The sequence below is a fragment of the Amphiura filiformis genome, chromosome 5, assembly GCF_039555335.1.
Source record: "Amphiura filiformis chromosome 5, Afil_fr2py, whole genome shotgun sequence".
NCBI lineage: Eukaryota > Metazoa > Echinodermata > Ophiuroidea > Amphilepidida > Amphiuridae > Amphiura > Amphiura filiformis.
In genome coordinates this window covers 60,696,046-60,714,658 of record NC_092632.1, presented here as the reverse complement: position 1 = coordinate 60,714,658, position 18,613 = coordinate 60,696,046, and the positions used below count along the sequence as shown (strand labels likewise).

General features: G+C 37.1%; 1 protein-coding gene across 1 annotated transcript; it reads left to right on the top strand.

Annotated features, from left to right (window-relative positions):
- Positions 1-1,461: 1,461 nt before the first annotated feature.
- Positions 1,462-16,418, top strand: LOC140153470 (proteasome subunit alpha type-3-like). Its single transcript, XM_072176231.1, has 9 exons — positions 1,462-1,589; positions 7,551-7,757; positions 8,096-8,128; positions 10,382-10,450; positions 11,506-11,579; positions 12,037-12,106; positions 13,332-13,459; positions 14,641-14,773; positions 15,974-16,418. Exons 1-9 carry the CDS (start codon positions 1,569-1,571, stop codon positions 16,016-16,018), a joined length of 780 nt encoding a protein of 259 aa, XP_072032332.1. The 5' UTR covers positions 1,462-1,568; the 3' UTR covers positions 16,019-16,418.
- Positions 16,419-18,613: the final 2,195 nt, after the last annotated feature.

Sequence of the window (18,613 nt, the reverse complement as noted above, 5' to 3'; positions counted from 1 at the left end):
GCATCTTTATATATACACACCAAACAACCTCGTTATAAATGGTGGCAGCGGTGGGATACCAACCAAACTTCAGGAAAAAAAAAACCTCGATCGCCGATAAGTTGGCGATAACGATGTGATATGGGACTTACATAGGATTACACAGAGATATTTCTTGCCAAAATTTGACCATTTCTAGGCAAGTTGGCCCTACTTTGTCTGCGTTATGTGAAAAAGGACAGTCTTAAGTAAGTATAAGTCCCGGGGGGATCACTCGCATACCAAAGTGGTATGCATGCTCGTCCCAGCACCTCAAAAATGGACCCTAATGGCGTAATCAGTGTGGAAACATTTTACCCCTTATTGGCGTAAGGCTCTGTAAATCTTACCCCTAAAATATGGCGTAATTCGGCGTAAGAAACTAAAATGGACCTCTAAATGGCGTAAATTCTTAAACAAACCCACTGAAAATGAAAAAATATACCCTAAACGTCGAAACTTTACCTGAAAAGCACCCTTTTTTTTCTAAAAACGTCGACGCCGCCACAAGGCCAAAAATCAACCCTTTTTCGACGTTTTTGGGGACGAGCATGCGTACCACTTTGGTATGCGAGTGACCCCCCCGGGGTATAAGTGCAACGCTTTTGATGTTTTGATGTTTCGGGAGACTGGGAGGGATCATAATAAAAAAATGATGGAGCCTATTCTTGACTGTGTAATATTCCTTCACCACATTGCCGTACGGTAACAGTCTTATACGATGGACAGATAGTATCAGTTTGTGAATGAGGACATCGTATAAGTTCCTTGTAGGCAGTGTCCGAAATAAGGAAAATATGGAGGTTATCCCGAGGATATTAACTAAAGCATGAATTCTGCTTGTCCTCAATACATTTTGGTTGTACCCAAAATGCGTCATACTTTTGGAGGTAAAATATAGTGGTTGTCCAGGGGATAAGTACAAAGCTCAATATGGTTGTCCCCGGTGATTTTTGGACAAGAGGACAAGAGGATATAAAGTGCTTATTTCGAACACTGCTTGTAGGGATTGCTACAGATATCATTTATGTCTCATGAGATACAGTAAATGTTACAGATATTTCAGCGAGGAACAAATTTAATTTTAAGGCTTAAAAACATTGTTTGAAATATTATTTTGTGAAACAACTTACTGTCTTGGATGTAAAGTAGTATTGAGTGTCTTTGATGCCATTCAAGTTGTCCTGTGTGTCCAGGCAGTCTTGACGATTTGTTTATATGACATATCGACATGTGATATTGTTTACAAATAATTGTGACCCTCAATGACCTTCGAACAAATTTGTCATTACTAGCAGATATACTTTGTCGTTTCCAGCAAAATTTAAGCAAGTGGTATTGAAAATATTTTTTTTATTAAGATAGATATTTTTATACAATTAACATTATTGTCAATTGAACATAAAATAAAAAGCTCTTGGTAAAGGCAAAAATAAGTTTTAATAATTTGAACGAGGCTAAAGAAGGTCATTTTGGGGTCAAATCGACGAGCGTGATTCTGCACAAAATAATCACACATTTTTTGGGCAAAATAACGGTACAGATTTACAATGAGCTCTATTGGCACAGGGGTAAGTTAAAGCTGTGTTAACAGGTAGTTGTGTGAAACTGTTCTTCTCATTAAAAGAAGTAGAACTAGAAATTGCTATAGGCTTTTTTCGTGTCGAGAAACCAAGGACTCAAAATTCGGCAGCCATGCAGTATGATGCACTATGCAGTGCATTAAATGAGTATTAAAGGGGTGGTGCAATAATTCAGGGATGTAAGTTTTCTGTATTTTTACAGAATTCCGTATTTTTTGTAGTCCAGATTTACGCAATTTCTTTTATTTTCAGCCCATTTTGGCCTTTTTAGCCCGAATTTACGCGCCTTTTTCCGTATTTTCCGTATTTTTTCTTCAGGGTTACTTACATCCCTGAATAATTATGTGTACCCCCGGGGTGGTGAATTATGGGGGGGGGCAAAGAGTTCTTAGCAGGCCAAAAGGAAAGGGGGGCAAGCATTTTTTGGCAGGTCGAAAGGGGGTTCAAGCGATTTTTGGCAGGTCGAAGGGGGGGCAAGCATTTTTTGGCACAGATATTTTGGGCACCTTTTCCATATTACTTCCTAAATAGGCGCAGGAAAACGTTACGAACACGTTCAAATATTCAAAGATTCTGCTAGCATTGGCTAGCAAAATTCCCCAAAACAGCATTTCGGTGGTGTTTCTAGAGTAGTCTCATGATGATAGCAGCTTTTTTTAATGGCACTGCTATCAAAATCCCTCTAAAATTCCATGTGCATTTGTCTTATCACCATAAAAAAATCATATATTTGGGTCAAGTGAAGTATAGAAAACATATTTATGTAGGTTTCCTTGACCAGCCTGTTCTTTTAAATTTCTATGTAAAATATGTATTGTGTTCTAGGCGAATTTGGTTGACTAGCAAATGTGTTAATTAAGGCATACCTAAATGCTGTCAAATGAACTTTGGGAAAAATTATAGACTGCGGAACTCGGTCTTCAATGGGCGATCTTTTCTTTTAGACTATGTGTGGCTCACACATGCAATTTGAAGTATTCCTGCGTGGTAAAGCGAGTCTCTCTCGCAACAATAAAGTAATGGTGGTTTTCATGGCTCGAAAAAGTGGGGAATTTGGGAAGCTCATTCCCAGGAAATGTTGGTGTTTGGAGGGAAATTCTGGTATTTGGAGGGAAATTGTGTCTCTTTTGTGTATAAAAACATGCTATTTGCCTGGGAAATTTAGCTTGCTTCCCGGGAAATTAACATCTGTTCAAAACGTGCCATGTACACCAAATACAGCCCCAAAAATAATCATAATGGTCTACTTTTAGCGACCCTTAACTTAACTCCGAAACAGTCTAGTCAAAGTAAAAAATGCGATCCCCAACCCTTTGCTTACCTTTTAGACGAATTTATGTCAGTCTCTGTGTCGAAAATGTCCGGTATTTGCCCGGTACAAACATAGAAATGGCCACATTGCTTCAGTCCTGTTTCTTCCGTACCGTACTCCAATCATCCCAATGGTTCCAACTGGGTTCCAACGTGGGCATCACAATGATAGTTTCCTACATTGTACACAACCAGATTGTGTCGGCCTGACGCTCGTCGATCCTAACAAACACATACAGTCTGGCAGCTGGCCTGAGACTAATTTTATACACATGCGATGACGTATCAGCCAGTCGTAAGCTTTGTTTATGTCCGTTTAGCTGCACTGCTTATGCGTAATGCCGATCAGCGGCAAGCGACATAAAAGAATGAAACCAGCATTTGAGCACGGAAAAACAGTGGCATTTGAGCCTCCATTTTGTACATGTGTGTTCTGCTCGTGAGAAAAATTACCTTTTGAAGTTTTGTTGACATTTATCAAACAAAATTTTCGATAACGGGTCATACTAGGATTTCAATTTTTTATTAATGAAGTTACATGTTGTTTTGAGGAATAACAGGGGAAGTTTTGGGTTTTATTTCAACTGGTGGTGTAGGAACCTTGGTGAGTAAATTCGTGATGAGGTTTTCTTGTTTCAACGATCCGATAGTAGGATACGAGACGTAGGCTAAAAAGGTCTTACCGGTACGCATGCGCGGTGGTGTTCTTGAAATCATCTAGAAATGCTTCATTCGCTGGTATTGTTTCAGGCGGTCTTGACGAGTACTTCTAGACCGCCCAAGCTATAATAGGTCAAAATTACAAATTTATCAAAATAAACTAAATTGCATCAAGGTTAAACATGTTTTTAGCTATACAAACATACCTTTTTTTTCTTTTATTTCATTGTTAACAAGCTTTATTTTGTACCAAAATCCTACGCTTGCCAACAGTGTTCGATTTTCATCTATTTTTTTGTGTAGCAAAAATTGCTACTCACTTTCAGATTTGAGTAGCAATTCCAAAATTTTGAGTAGCAGTTTGTTTTCACCATATTTTATCGATTTTTTTGTATTTTCTTATCTTCTCACAGATTACTCAATCCCAGTACGGTACTCAATGCTTAAAAAAATGTTATGCAACTGCAGTGTTGCAGACCGAATGTGGTTCAAAATTCGGCACCTAAACTTCCTAAGCTGATTATCGTGTGCCCTTTCTAAACGCAAATTTTCCTTCAGTAATCAAGAGAAGTCCTACATTTTTGAGTAGAGGAAACTCACTAATTTATTAGCTGAAGCATTAAAATAATATGTGGAATCTATGAAATCCTAAAAATCTTGTATAATTTTGGAAGATTGTCACCAAGGACACACGATATTTCCATCTCACCACTGAACTATACACCATATAAACAGTGCTACTTCTATGACGTCATAAAATTAATATGCACGTTTTTAGTTATCTGGTAATACCAGCCCGGAGACAGCTCGTTATAAAAGTAATTAAAGTATGGAAGCCGCCATTACCCTGCCATCGCGTAGGCCTGGAACACTACCGCGATTTCTACCGGCTATATCGCGTCCGTGCTCTGCGTTCCAGTAATGAAAAATCGCGGCTTCCTGCATCCACGGTTAGACTTTTTCAAGCCTGCTACAGTGCATTTTTTTCAAATGTTGAACAGGTTTTTGAATACTTTTAATTATATTTTTTAACGCCATCCATGAACCTAATTTATCAAATGCATTAAATCAACCAACAATCCCGCTATCCGGGCCAAGATTTATACAAGCAAAATACTGGTTCAATCACGAAAATTAACCTAAATTTCGCGCATACGTAAGACTTAGCGATAGTCTATTCAGATATCGTTGTCAAGCTCGAGGTGATTGACCTCCAATGATTGACAGTTGGAAACACAAACTGTATCGCGATGCTGAACGCGTAGTCAAGGTAGCCGCGTTCTAAAGTGGGTGCTAAAACCTCAAATGGCGACCTCCATGCGTGTACCGGGGGTGCTAAAGTGGAACCAAAACAACAGCCGGAATCGCGTGTTAAATCTACATAGGAAAAAAAAGGAGGGATCAGCGAAATTTACTGTCAGCCCTCTGGTAATACATGGAAGTTTGTAACACAACACGTCATGGAAATAAATTTGCATACAAGGGAGGATACTGTATTTAGTTTAATGGCGTAAACATCACGATTTAGGGACTTTAGAGTCATATTGTTGTGGATTATTTTCTTGGAAATAGAATTTATGGAAACATTTTTGACTTCGACAAATGGCAACTTGCAAATGATGGTATATCAGCGTGGTTCACGATCGCAAGTAGGCATTTTTCCCCAATTTTTGGGATCGCATTTTTGCTACTGGTCTGTGTAGTTGAGTAGCAGTTTGTAAAAAATGACTCGCATTTTGCGATGCGAATCCAGGTAAATCGAACGCTGCTTGCCAAGTCAAGAGTCAGACGATACCAGCGAATTAAAGAAATAAAAAACACCACGCATGCGTATGTGACCCTTTTAGCCTATGTCTCATATCCTACTTATGTCTAAATATACCACTGTGTCGCTACAATTCATCAGCGAATAAAGTTGGTTTTCACTCATTGTATTGTTCAAAACGTGACATCACATGTTACGTCATGTAGGCCTACTCTAAATACAGCCCCCGAAATGGGGGCAGCACTTTAGTTGTCCCCTTATTATTGTAAATTTGGATTTGGATCCCTGATTTGATCCATAGCATTGTGATACTCGACTATGCACATTTGTGTCAGTGTGTTTGATACATTTTATAGTGCGGTTGTAATCACAATTTTCACTTATGTAAAGTAAAACAACTTGATTTATAATATTCACCACAGGAACTGAATAAATAATAAATGATAATACTGAAACAAACAGATTTAGATTAAGACTGTTGGCTAAATATTAATCTCGAACAAATTCATAGTGTATAAAATATAGCAGCTTGAAAAGCTGTCCATAATGCTAGTCTTAGCTCCATGCATCACCAACGATGACCTTGTGTGGGAGCTTAGGCAATGATTATCTATCAAACTTGTTGCACTCACAGATATGGTAGAGTGGACTTTGTTTACAAACAAGGACTTTGTTTACAAACAAAGACTTTGTTTACAAACAAAAATCGGGATTTTTCAACTGGAAAATTGTGAGTTTTCGGCACTTTTAAGAGCGAATATAACAGGCAAAAACAAATATTTCCTTGCTATTTCCTACACAGGTTTTACGAGTACAACATTTTACTAATAAATGATGCATTTAAGGGGGAACTACACCCCTGCCCAATTTTGTGCCTATTTTTGCATTTTTCTCAAAAATTATAGCGCATTGGTGACAAGTAAGATATGTATATTATAGGGGCAAGGACTACAACTACTGCACTGAAAATTTTATTTTAGCACAGACAACAGTTGTGGAGTTACAGTCAAAAATGAGGGAAAACCAATATTTGATCAATAAATCAATGACTACTTGCCTTGACTTGCTGAATTTTCAGTGCATTAGTTGTAGTTTGTTACATTTTTGATGCACTCGTCCATCGTGTTTACTTCCATTGCTTAACACAGCATCATGCTTCATTGATTTCTACTAGATTTCGATAGCAATGGACTCTATCCTCAAATGAAAAGCTATCGGTGAGCAAATTTGAAGCTAGACTTCTTGTGTAACTCAACTGGTAAACACGGCCAATAGAAGGCGATGTACATTATTTTTCTTACTACCGTATTCGTCCGAGTTTAGTCCCACGTTAGAGTATAGTCCCACCCCCCATTTTTCAAAAAATTCCAGAAATTATAAAAAAAAAATTTTAAGTTATTTATTTTTTCGGTTTTGGAGTGTCCCTGGACCTAGACCTAAATGCTAGACTATACCCTGGCCAATTTTGTGCCTATTTTTGCATTTTTCTCAAAATTATAGCACATTGGTGACAAGTAAGATATGTATATTATAGGGGCAAGGACTACGACTACTGCACTGAAAATTCAGCAACTCAAGGCAAGCAGTTATTGATTTATTGATCAAATATTGTTTTTCCCTCATTTTTGACTGTAACTCCACAACTGTTGTATGTGCTGAAATAAAATCTCCAGTGCAGTAGTTGTAGTCCTTGCCCCTATAATATACATATCTTACTTGTCACAAATGCGCTATAATTGTTGAGAAAAATGCTAAAATAGGCACAAAATTGGGCAGGGGTGTAGTACCCCCTTAATAGAGTATGACATATAAATTATCAATTTTCATATTAAAAACACAAAACATCATGCAATTTTTTTTAGGTCAACCATGAATGATCCTAGCATTTAGGTCTAGGTCCAGGGACACTCCAAAACCGAATTTTTTTTGTTTGTTGAAATTCGAGTATAATCCCACCCCCAATTTTGAAAAATTTTCACCTAAAAAAACGGGTGGGACTATACTTGGATGAATACGGTACATGTATGTGAAGGGCCCTGTTTCACAAAGGCTTATGATCTATCTTACAATTAATTTACCTCATATAATCCCCTATTCAAGGCACCTTCTCTCAATGTCTTCTATAACTGATTAAATAAATCCAGAATGGTAGAATCCCACACAGTCTGTCACATACAGTACATTACATGTTTGTTTATTTGATCTCATTCCAGTATGATTTGTCAGCATCACAGTTTTCTCCTGATGGCAGAGTGTTCCAGGTGGAATATGCCATCAAAGCTGTAGAGAACAGTGGCACAGCAATTGGCTTGAGATGTAAAGATGGTGTTGTGTTTGGTGTGGAGAAACTTGTTACCTCAAAACTCTATGAGCCAACAACAAACAAGAGGATTTACAATATTGATAGGCATATAGGCATGGTAAGTGGCTAGTACCTACCCTAGAACTAAAAAAATTAATTAATAAATTAATTCAAAATAAAGAAAAGTAAAATAATTTTTTAATGAAAAAAATCATAAAATATATGAAATACAATCAGGGGCAAACAATATAAATTTGAATACAAAGGCTAATTCAAGCTTCTTTGTGCACACCTTTTATTTAAAAGAACCAGGAGATGATTCATGATTGGTCTATCTGCAGTGTTAGTCCCACCTGTTTATAACAACAGTAATGCATCATGTAATGTATATAAATTGCCAATTGAAAAAGGAATCATTAAACTTTTTCCTTACCATTCCATTATTTTTTTCCCCAGAGTGTGGCTGGACTCTTGGCAGATGCTAGACAGGTAAGAATGGTTTTCATTTGCAGAAATTGTGTTACCGTAAAACGGGGTGGCTTTGAACAAATTTGCTGTGTATTGTCATTAATATTTTTATGATGATCAGTAGAATTTTGAGTTTCATGTTGGGATTGGCAAGCACCAAAATGCCTGTAGAGTCAACTCAAGTTTATTTTATTTTCTGATAATTTTTTGGGGTCAAAGTTTGTCCAAAGTCACCCCTTTGACTTTGGACACCAGGTATTCAAGTGGGTGTCCAAGGTCATCCCGAACTGAAGAGTAGAGTAATTGAGAGGGTGGAAGTTGGTGTGAGGTGGATAGGAGCACAGAAATAGGTGTTTGGGTAGGGCATGGTCACTGTGGTGTATTTTAAACAAAGTGTCAAATTTATAGTATTCATTCCAGAAAGTCACCCCAGAAAGGAAGCCAAACCTGGGGTGAAATTGGACACAGCCTGCTTTTAAATTCTAAAGAGTGGTAAGATGTTATGAGTACCGTACCCAGGTAAGTTCATGATCCATCTGTGTTCACTATCCAACCAACAGGCTTGAGTTTTCATTGTTATGTTCCGGTGGAGTACCAAAAGTTTGACCACCTCAAAAATCCTGTATTTTTTGGGTCCACCTAAAAAGTTACAAAAAGCATGTAAGATAACACATTATACTGGAGAACTATAGTCATTTTCTAATATTCATACATTACCACATATGTAAAGGTAAAAGAGTCGACATGAAATAATAGTTTTTCCAGTTTACGGTAATTATTTTAAGAATATATAACATAAAAACATTTGAGCATTGACATTGTTGGTTGTACTGAATCTGGCCATAAACATATTGATGCATAGGAGCTACTAGATTTGAGATATTTTGTCTATAATTAGATATTTTGCCTATAATGCAAGTTTTCATGTGATTGCAAATTCAAAGGATTTATTGGTTTCAGGTAATTCTGCTAAATTTAGGTTTTTACCTTACACCCACTTAAGGGTGTACTACACCCTTGCCCAATTTTGTGCATATTTTTGCATTTTTCTCAAAAATTATAGCATATTGGGAACAAGTAAGATATGTATATTATAGGGGCAAGGACTGCAACTACTGCACTGGAAATTTTATTTCAGAACAGACAACAGGCTAGTTGTGGAGTTACAGTCAAAAATGAGGGGAAGCCAATATTTGATCAATAAATCAATAACTGCTTGCTTTGAGTTGCTGAATTGTCAGTACAGTAGTTGTAGTCCTTGCCCCTATAATATACATATCTTACTTGTCACCAATGGCAATGTGCTATAATTTTTGGAAAAAATGCAAAAATAGGCACAAAATTGGCCAGGGGTGTAGTACCCCCTTAAATATCCTTGCAGGCAGGTCTCACAATACTTTTTTTGATTATGAGGGATATTTGAACAAATTCTATGAAAAATAGCGCTCATGAGTACTTTACGCATTGACAAATATTTTTCATAGACAGGAGCTATTGAGCTATTCCATTTGAAATCCACACTACCCCTGTGGAAGATTTAGCTAAAGTCTTCCACAGAGGGAGTACTAATTTTGAATAGAATAGACATTTGGATAACTTCCATTTGAAATACTCACTCCAGCTGTGAAAGATATAGGTAAAGCCATGATACTGGGGGAGTATGCGTTTCAAAATGATTAACCTTGACCAATTGCATTTGAAAAACATACTCCCCATGTGGAAGATATTTCCCAAATCTTCTACAGGGGTAGTGTGGATTTTAACTGGAATGGCTCATTATGTGACATATTGGGCTGCTGTATTTTGAGTCCTGTCTGCACTGGTTAACAAAGTTCTTTGTATCTGATCCAGAATGTTCACTTACTTGTGTATGTTTCAACAACACCTGTTGTCTTTATCAACACTTGATGGGTAGTGACTGCTATTGGCAACCGACGCTAGAAGTAGTTCAAGCGTTGATCTTGGAGTTGCCAGTCTGTTTTCCTTCAAGGGATTTTCTTGATCCCTGAGTCAGGAACTCATCAAATATGTGAGATAGTTGGTACTGTCCTTCGTCTCTGTTCATGGTGGTGCCCCTCCTCTTTCTTATTTCTATAGCCTCCTTGATCTGCACAGAGCAAAATAGATTCTACCGATCCTGATGAATCTGTTCAATCAGTCCTGTCTGCAGTTTGTTACATTTAGATAATATTTATGACCAGTCTTTTATTGCTTTTAAAATGGAAGCAGAATGATCATTAAGTAATGTCAAATAATTGTTTTTGTTGCTTACAGATAGTAGAAGTAGCCAGAGATGAGGCAGCTGAATACAGAGCCAACTATGGTCAACCAGTACCTCTAAAAGTGAGTGGAAACATATTATACATATGAATGTTTTGTTTCAATTAGTTTTTGTGTAATAAGAAATGTTTGTGTACGCATGTAGGACTGGTAAACTTTATATATTTCTGGTTCCTGCTTACGGATAGACCAAATCTAAACTTCTGAACACATTCTTCAATTGATCCCAACCAAGTGTAAAGTCTATGTAGACTTGAATGTTTTAGTGCTCTGAGCTGTTACAAATAAATCTAAAATTTCATGCCAATATCAAAATTCTGGCAATTGTTTCTTCTGCCACAAACAAGATAGCAGGGTGATGCAACATGCAACTTTTTAAAGAAAAAAAGTTTAAAATTGATATTCTGCAAAAACCAACTGTAAGCGAGTGAGTTTCTTCGAACCAGACAGATTAGTACTTGAAACTACAGTGATGTCATGATATGAACACGACCAGCATTGTGAGAGAATGGTTGCTGATCTCAACATTATGCCTTGTATGATAGAAAATTAATTATCAAGCACAAATCACAGGGTTTTATTTGAAACAAACTCATATTGACCATAAAAACAAATCAAAACAGCTGGCTCTCAACACTCGATATTCAAAATTCCCGTGCTGAAATTATCTAGTGCAATGTCATCATGGTTACTTGTGCTCAATAGTTGTCAGCCTTAATTGTATTACTAGGACGTCATTGCCGGGGTCATTGCACTGGACAATTTCGCGTGTTGAGAGACGGCTGTATTAATTCGTTTTTATGGTCAATATGAGTTTGTTTCAAATAAAACCATGTGATTTGTGCTTGATAATTAATCTTCTATCACATAAGGCTTAATGTTGTAATTGCCGGAGACATCAAATCAAATGAATAAAATAGTTTGGCAACGATAACCTAATCAATGGCCAGTATGTTTTATGTAAATGGATAATTTTTTCATGAGGTCTATGAGTAGAAGGCCACTTTATCAGACCTAGACAACATATCATAAGAGTTTTAGATTCTTATTAATATTATTGTAATTTAACCATATCCAAACTGATTTTGTATATATATGTTGCTTTCTTTTTGTGACAGTATTTGACGGACCGAGTTGCTATGTATATTCATGCTCACACACTATACAGTGCTATCAGGCCATTTGGGTGTAGGTAAGTATACTTGATAAATCCATCCTATAAATCCACACAGTTTTCAACTGTTTTCATAAAGAATAATGTATGTTAGACATTAAGTATTCCAGAAATTAGATCTTTAGATTGACTTGAGCTTAGATCTTTAGATTGACTTGAGTATGCATACCGTATTTCCTCAAATAAATGCCCCTGGGGGGCATTGCATTTTCCAAATGGGGGGGGGGGGTGTTTATTTAAGGTCATTTTTAGAACAATAATTCCCGTTAAAATCATTAGGTAAGCTTAAAACTCACACTGAAATGACAAACTAAGATCTAGAAAAACCGACTTCGGGCTCACTTCTGGGTTTCCGATCACATTTTCACCGATTACTGATGCTATTATCGACCATGTGGGTAATTTGGTAAGCTTACTACACAAGATACGGTATTTCATCTTTGACCAGTCTTTGTATTGTTTTGTTTTCTCACAGTGTAATACTTGGCTCCTACGAATCTGACATCCCACACATGCACATGATAGATCCATCAGGTGTATCATGGGTAAGTTGACTTTTATTGTGACGGCACTTAATCGATATATATATATTTTCATGACTTAACAATTGTTTATGCCCAAAGTCTTTACCCCGTTCATACATACGCAACATTCTGCATGCTGTTATTTTCCTCCACAACTATAAAATCCCGTCATTTTAGACTAAAAACTACCAATTTCTTATCCTTTTCAAAAGTTTTTCCATTGCTAATTGTGAGAAAACGTTTACTTGTTCAGTCCGCCGTGTTTGGACGTGTGCGAACATCGCGTACATCATGCGCGCTTTGCGTTAATAGCTCGCGAGCGTAGGTGCGCATATCCTACTCACGAGTGTCCATCGGTTCTAGGGCGACTTGTTTACGATGGGAAAGCCGGGCATAATAAAGTCTATTGACCAATCACGCATGCTGTCGTACAAACAATACATGCATTCCCAGGTGCAATGCAGTGTGAAAAAATACCATTGTCTCCTTGATTGTCGCTGCATTTACTTCAGCTTCTATAACCTGTCTCATCTCAAGTTGAGAGTAATGCCATGATGAAATTGGTGCGTTTACGTGGTTGTGTCGCCGGCGTATGGACAAATTGCCCTTTCGCGTGTGCATACGCCTCGCAGGATTATGTTAGCACACACGATTCGAATTTGCCAACTGCAAAATTCAATGTGGCGTTACTCTCAACTTGAGACAGACTATACAAAGCAATTGTTTAAATGAGGACTGTATGTAATTTGTTTTGGCTTGTTTGTAATCTACAAAATACACAAGAGACAACATTCAATCATGTTACACAATAATTCATCAGAAAATTAACAACTCTGCACCCGACGCATCCGCATATCTTTATACCACTCGTGACTTGAGCAGCTAAAGCTATTTAGCTGAAGCTATTTAGCTGCCCTCACGATATAAAAATATGCAGACGCATGAGTGCATTGTTGTTAATTTGTGTAACATGATTAAATCTGTAAATACATAAAGAAGTGTTAAAGCCAAAAGAGTATCAGCAAGTCCATTTCCAATCTGTTTCTCATGGAATATAGATGAGTTTGAACTTTCTAAAACCAGCTGCCATATTGTTCAACGCAGCATGTTGGTGAGTGTCTCCTTGACCTTATCCTCTCGATTTGCGAACTGTGTTTGATTTAGGCAAACAAAGCATTAAAAAACATATCAGTCAGCCTTTCTATTGTGGTATTACTAAATTGCATTGTATACTTTCTGTTACAAGGGCTACCATGGCTGTGCTGTAGGCAAAGCCAAGCAAGCGGCAAAGACAGAGATTGAAAAGTTTCTGACGGCAGAAAAACACATCAAAGATATGACCTGCAAAGATGCAATTAAAGAACTAGCCAAAATGTAAGTAGCTCATTCAAATGGTTAGGGATGAAATCAAAACTCGACCGGCGGTTCCATCCGGTTCCGTTCGGTTTTCATTTTTTAGAACAATAGCAACCGGATGGAACCGGCGGGAGTTTTGATTTCACCCCTTATTGAATTGTAAGTGAAGGAGAAGGAGTTGTGTAGCTTAACAGTGTATGCAATGTTTTTAGTATGTGTAATGTAAGTTGTAATTTAAGGTGTAATTTTTAAAGTCTCTGTGTACAGCGCCTTGATCTCTTTGATAAGGCGCTTCATAAATGCTGTCTAATAATAATAATAATAATAGATGAGTTTATGACATTAAATCTCAACTCCTATCAATCTTTTCCTGAAATGGGCACCGGGTAATTTTTACCCCCATGGTTAGAGAGTTATTGCGCCTGGTCTGAATGAAAAAGACAGGTCCAGGCGCCGGAAAAAGTCTGTAGTTTGCATTTGGTCTTGGTGAAACATTCATGGAGATCACGAAAGACGTGAAATTGTCAAGTGTGGCAGCCATTGATTCATATTGTGACCCATAGATTAATATTACAGTGACCACAGCGATGGTTGTGAGTTATTGAAGACTGATAGAGGGCAGAAATAAAATAATATAAAGCAAAGCAAAGCAAAGTAATTGGATTGTGGAAATGGCTCCTGGTCTTGAAAAAGTGGCTCCTGGTTCTGTCAACAATTTTGAGGACTAAGAGACGCTTTTTTCAGTTATTTAGCTCGTAATGAGCACCATGTCCAAGGCAGCAACCAGCAGCTCTCAAGTACCCTAACTTCCAATCAGTGGAAAGAACACCCAAAATCCTAATACATGTATTTGTCGCTTTTACCAAAGAGAATATAGGGGAAATAATGTGATCAGGTGTTTTCGACAAGAGCCCGAAAATTGAAACGTAAATTTGCTGCATCTTAAAGCTTGAACGTTACAAAGATGTGTGCACCCAGTGCTTATCGTGTATTTTTGGCACAACATGCAGAATGCAAACAACAATGCACTTTGGATTAAGTTTGTCGGGCGCATAACATAATTATCCAGAGGTACCCTATTTGCCCTCCATGAGCAACATACAAACAGGGCATAGTCGGGGTTCTACCTCATTGGCTTTACAATTTACAATTATATTTTGAGATGAAGACTAATACATTTTCACTCTTGTTGTGTGCAGGATTTACATAGTCCATGATGAAGTGAAAGACAAAGCCTTTGAATTAGAACTCAGCTGGGTAGGAGAAATGACCAATGGCAGACATGAAATGATACCTAAAGATGTTGCAGAAGAAGCCAATAAGTATGGCAAGGTAAGACTTGTAGGCAAATGGAATACCGTAAAACCTCGTCTACAAGCATACAGAGTGCTTTTGATGAAAGCTAATTAATCCAGGCGCCATCCATCGGCAAAATTAGAACATTATGGAGTTTTAGCAAATAAATTACCGATACAAGCATATACAAACAATTACTATTGTAAGACCAATCTATTGCATTGGGATATTTATGGCTGCTTCGTTTTAATATAGCCGTTATCAAAATCACTCTATATGCTTGTAAACGAGGTTTTCTATCTAGGTATGCTATCAAATGACCCCAATGCACTGAACAAAATCTTACACTACAGATTTTAATGAATTCTTGAAATGATTTAGAGACTTGAAATTCCTGGCATGTATTGGGAGTTGATTCCACAGTTTGGGTGCTGAATATGAAAATGATCTCTGGCCGTAAGTAATAGTATTGACAGTATTGCGTTGCAAGTTGGTGGTAATGTTTGATCTGAGAGCATGTTGTGTTGATATGATGGAATCTATACATTGATGTATTTTGTCAAAAAATAAATGAATACATTCACCCATACAAACTGTCAATATTTATTATTTATAGAAACTGCAAACTAAGACGGTGCACTTTGTGACATATAAACTAAGGCACAACATTGAGTTATCATCAAAAGGTAGTGCTCCTGGAGCACAAACTAAAATTTTTGGCATATGGAAATTATCCCAGGAGGTGGAAGCTGGAAAAACAGGTTTAATGATAAAGCTTCTATACCCTAACTGTAACCCTCCTAGGAGCACGGTATGTTCTTGTTTAAATTTAAAAAAATGTTGTTTGATTTAACGTGCGCTTCAGCTAGGCATGACCTAATTATCAGCACACTTCAACAAATATTCCGCTGCCATTAGGATATATCAGAATCATTTCCGCTTCACCAAGTCTGCAACTGATGTGCAAGTACTCTCAGTAACTTAGATTGTGATTACCCCCAGCAGCTCCATTTTACACCTGGGAATTAAGCTATCTTGCTCAAGGACACAACACACTGGCCGTGGTGGGGCTTGAACTCGCAACCTTTCGATTATGAAGCTTGCGCCCTAATCATTGGGCCACCGTGCTTCCCTTTAGATGGTGTTAGGATGATAACTTAATTTTGTGTTCCAAGTCAGTCAGTAAATCTAGTAATTTTAGTTCCTTATTTCATTTGTCTTGTTTTGTTTTTCCAGGAATCTTTGGTGGAGTCTTCTAGCTCTGATGAAGAGGACATTTAAGATGGATTGTGTGTATGCATTATGTGTCTACAAGGATGCCAATAAGTCCATGTTTCAAAGAAAATTGCAGGTGTAAATTTAAGTGTGCCAAGTTGTATGAAACTGCTTCATTCAATTTTGCCTAAGTTTGAAAACTGATAGCCTTAAAGGCACATAGGTTAAAGGCAGGTATTTGGCCCAAAGCCTTCATTATTTGCATCCCTGTAGATGTGTATTGTGTCTTCGTCAACATTCACGACTCAAGACACCTATGTCTACATCAACAATGTGCAGTGTCAATCAAAACTCCTTGACACTCTTGAAGTCAACTGTGTGATGTGATTGCATGTCAGAGCAATGTCCATGCATAAAAATATGTAGCTCAGCTACTTTCTGAAACGTTTTGCCAGACGTGTCTCTGTGAAAATAATTAAAATGGGGAATAAGTAAATGACAATTAGTAGAAACGGGTACAGTAAGCACTGTAATAGGTCAATTTCAGAAAGAAAAAAAAAGCCCAATCACGTCAAACTGAAGTTCTGAATAGAGGCCGTCAGCCTTTCGCCATCTTGTGGGTACATATGATACGCGTTTTCATGTGTTGGACACTACGCGCAGGGCGCAGCTTGCCACACAGCTGTTATCACGCATGGAAATCGAACGACCATCGCAGCATGTACCCACAAGATTTGCGGCATATGACATCATGCTGACAGCCTCTATTGGAAATACATGTCATCACAACTTCACAATGTTTTCATTGCTTTTTTCTGGTTGAATAGTAAGGAAAATGTGTCATATTCTGGAAACTGTAACTGAAGTCAGCTAAACTGCAGTATTAATAGTAGCAGGTTTCTTCATTGTGTGGTTTTTCATAATAGTTGGCTCACAGTGCTGACATAATACAAATTTTCTTCAGTATCACTCAATTGCTACAATTGTAGATTTGGTTAAAACCTGCAGATCAGTTTGCTAGCACCATGCTATACCTTTTTTACCTTGGCGAGGCAGGAATATCAGTCCACATATCATTTGTACGTACTTTCAAATTGTGAACATTTGTGTACATCATTGGCGTATATATGCACACATGAAGAAGCCACACAGCTGCCTCAATGCATTGATGTCACTGCTTTGCGATGATGAAAAAGGGTATAAAATAATTGCTTTGACAGAGGAATGGAATGCCCAGTTTCATACAGCACAGCATTTGAAGTACCAATGTGAAGGAACTATGATCTGACGATGGCAAACTGAGTCTACTTAGTATGCTTTTTTTTAAGAAATCTTATATCGTGCAAAAGATAATCACTGATAACTCTTGTTTCAAAAAAAGGGCTACTGGTTGATACTAGTTACATTATACAGATACTTGTAAAGATCCATTTCATATTATAGTTCATATTGCTCTACACTGTAAAATATTTGTCTTTGGATGTCATTAAAATTTGTAATAAGACAAGTTCTTATGATTACTTGCTTTCTTGTTTTAGTGTGATCTTGATCTGATTTAGTTATATTTAGGCTATTGTTATAATAGATAATAATATTCTTCTACAGTGCATTACGATAAGGATAATGAACTGAGTGCAATGCATTAGTCAAGATAATCGCACGCGCCGTGGAGTTATTGCATTTAGCTCGAGAGCCGATGGCTCGAGTTAAATGCAATAACTCCATGGCAAGTGCGATTATCTTGACGAATGCATTTGCACGATACATTATCCGTCATATACTTTGAGTGTATTAAAACAATAGGCAATATTAATTGCTGCATTCATTATATTAGTTTGAATATTAGGTAAAATATCTTAAATTTTAAAAACACAGTCAGGTCATTGACCAGGTAGCATTTACTAGTAACTGGTCAAGAAAATCAATCACTGTATAAGTTAGCTATCAATGGTATCGATTGCTTTATGTTGTGATCTTTATGTTGTGATCATTTAATATCGTGGTTCCGAACACAGAGAGCACTGTCAAAGCAGTTGACCTGGAAACAATCGATTTTGACGTCCCACTACAAGTACTACGGTGAATGTAGATGAGAGAATAAACTTATATATCAATATCAACTGGACTTTATAGTTCTACAATTTGAACTTTAAAATCTACTAATATTGTTAAAACACACGACAGTATAAAGCATGATCATGATATTATGCGCTAGTGTGTGTTTCCCGGGCGTGTTTATGTTATCTTAGATATAGGCCTACATGTAATTCATTTGTAAAATGCTGAATATTTTGTAATGGTGTCATCTTGTATAATTATGGTCCACCTGTTTTTAGCCCTTTTTAATTAATAGAAGCTCGATTATTCTCATTTGATGTTTGATTTATTTGAGTTCATTAATCATAATTTATGGCAATGATAGTTGCAAAATAGAACAGTTTGTAACCTATGATTTACAAAGTGCGCATGAAAAAATACCATACCCTATAACTATTTTAACACCACAGAATGTATATTCGTACTTTTTTTGGTGGTATATATATCTAATATAGTTATATTATTATTAAGTTATATAGTAATGTGAAAGTAGTATTTCTAGTATTTGAGCGTGCACGTATTATCTAAAATCTATTGTTTAGCGTATGGGTTTTAGATAATGTA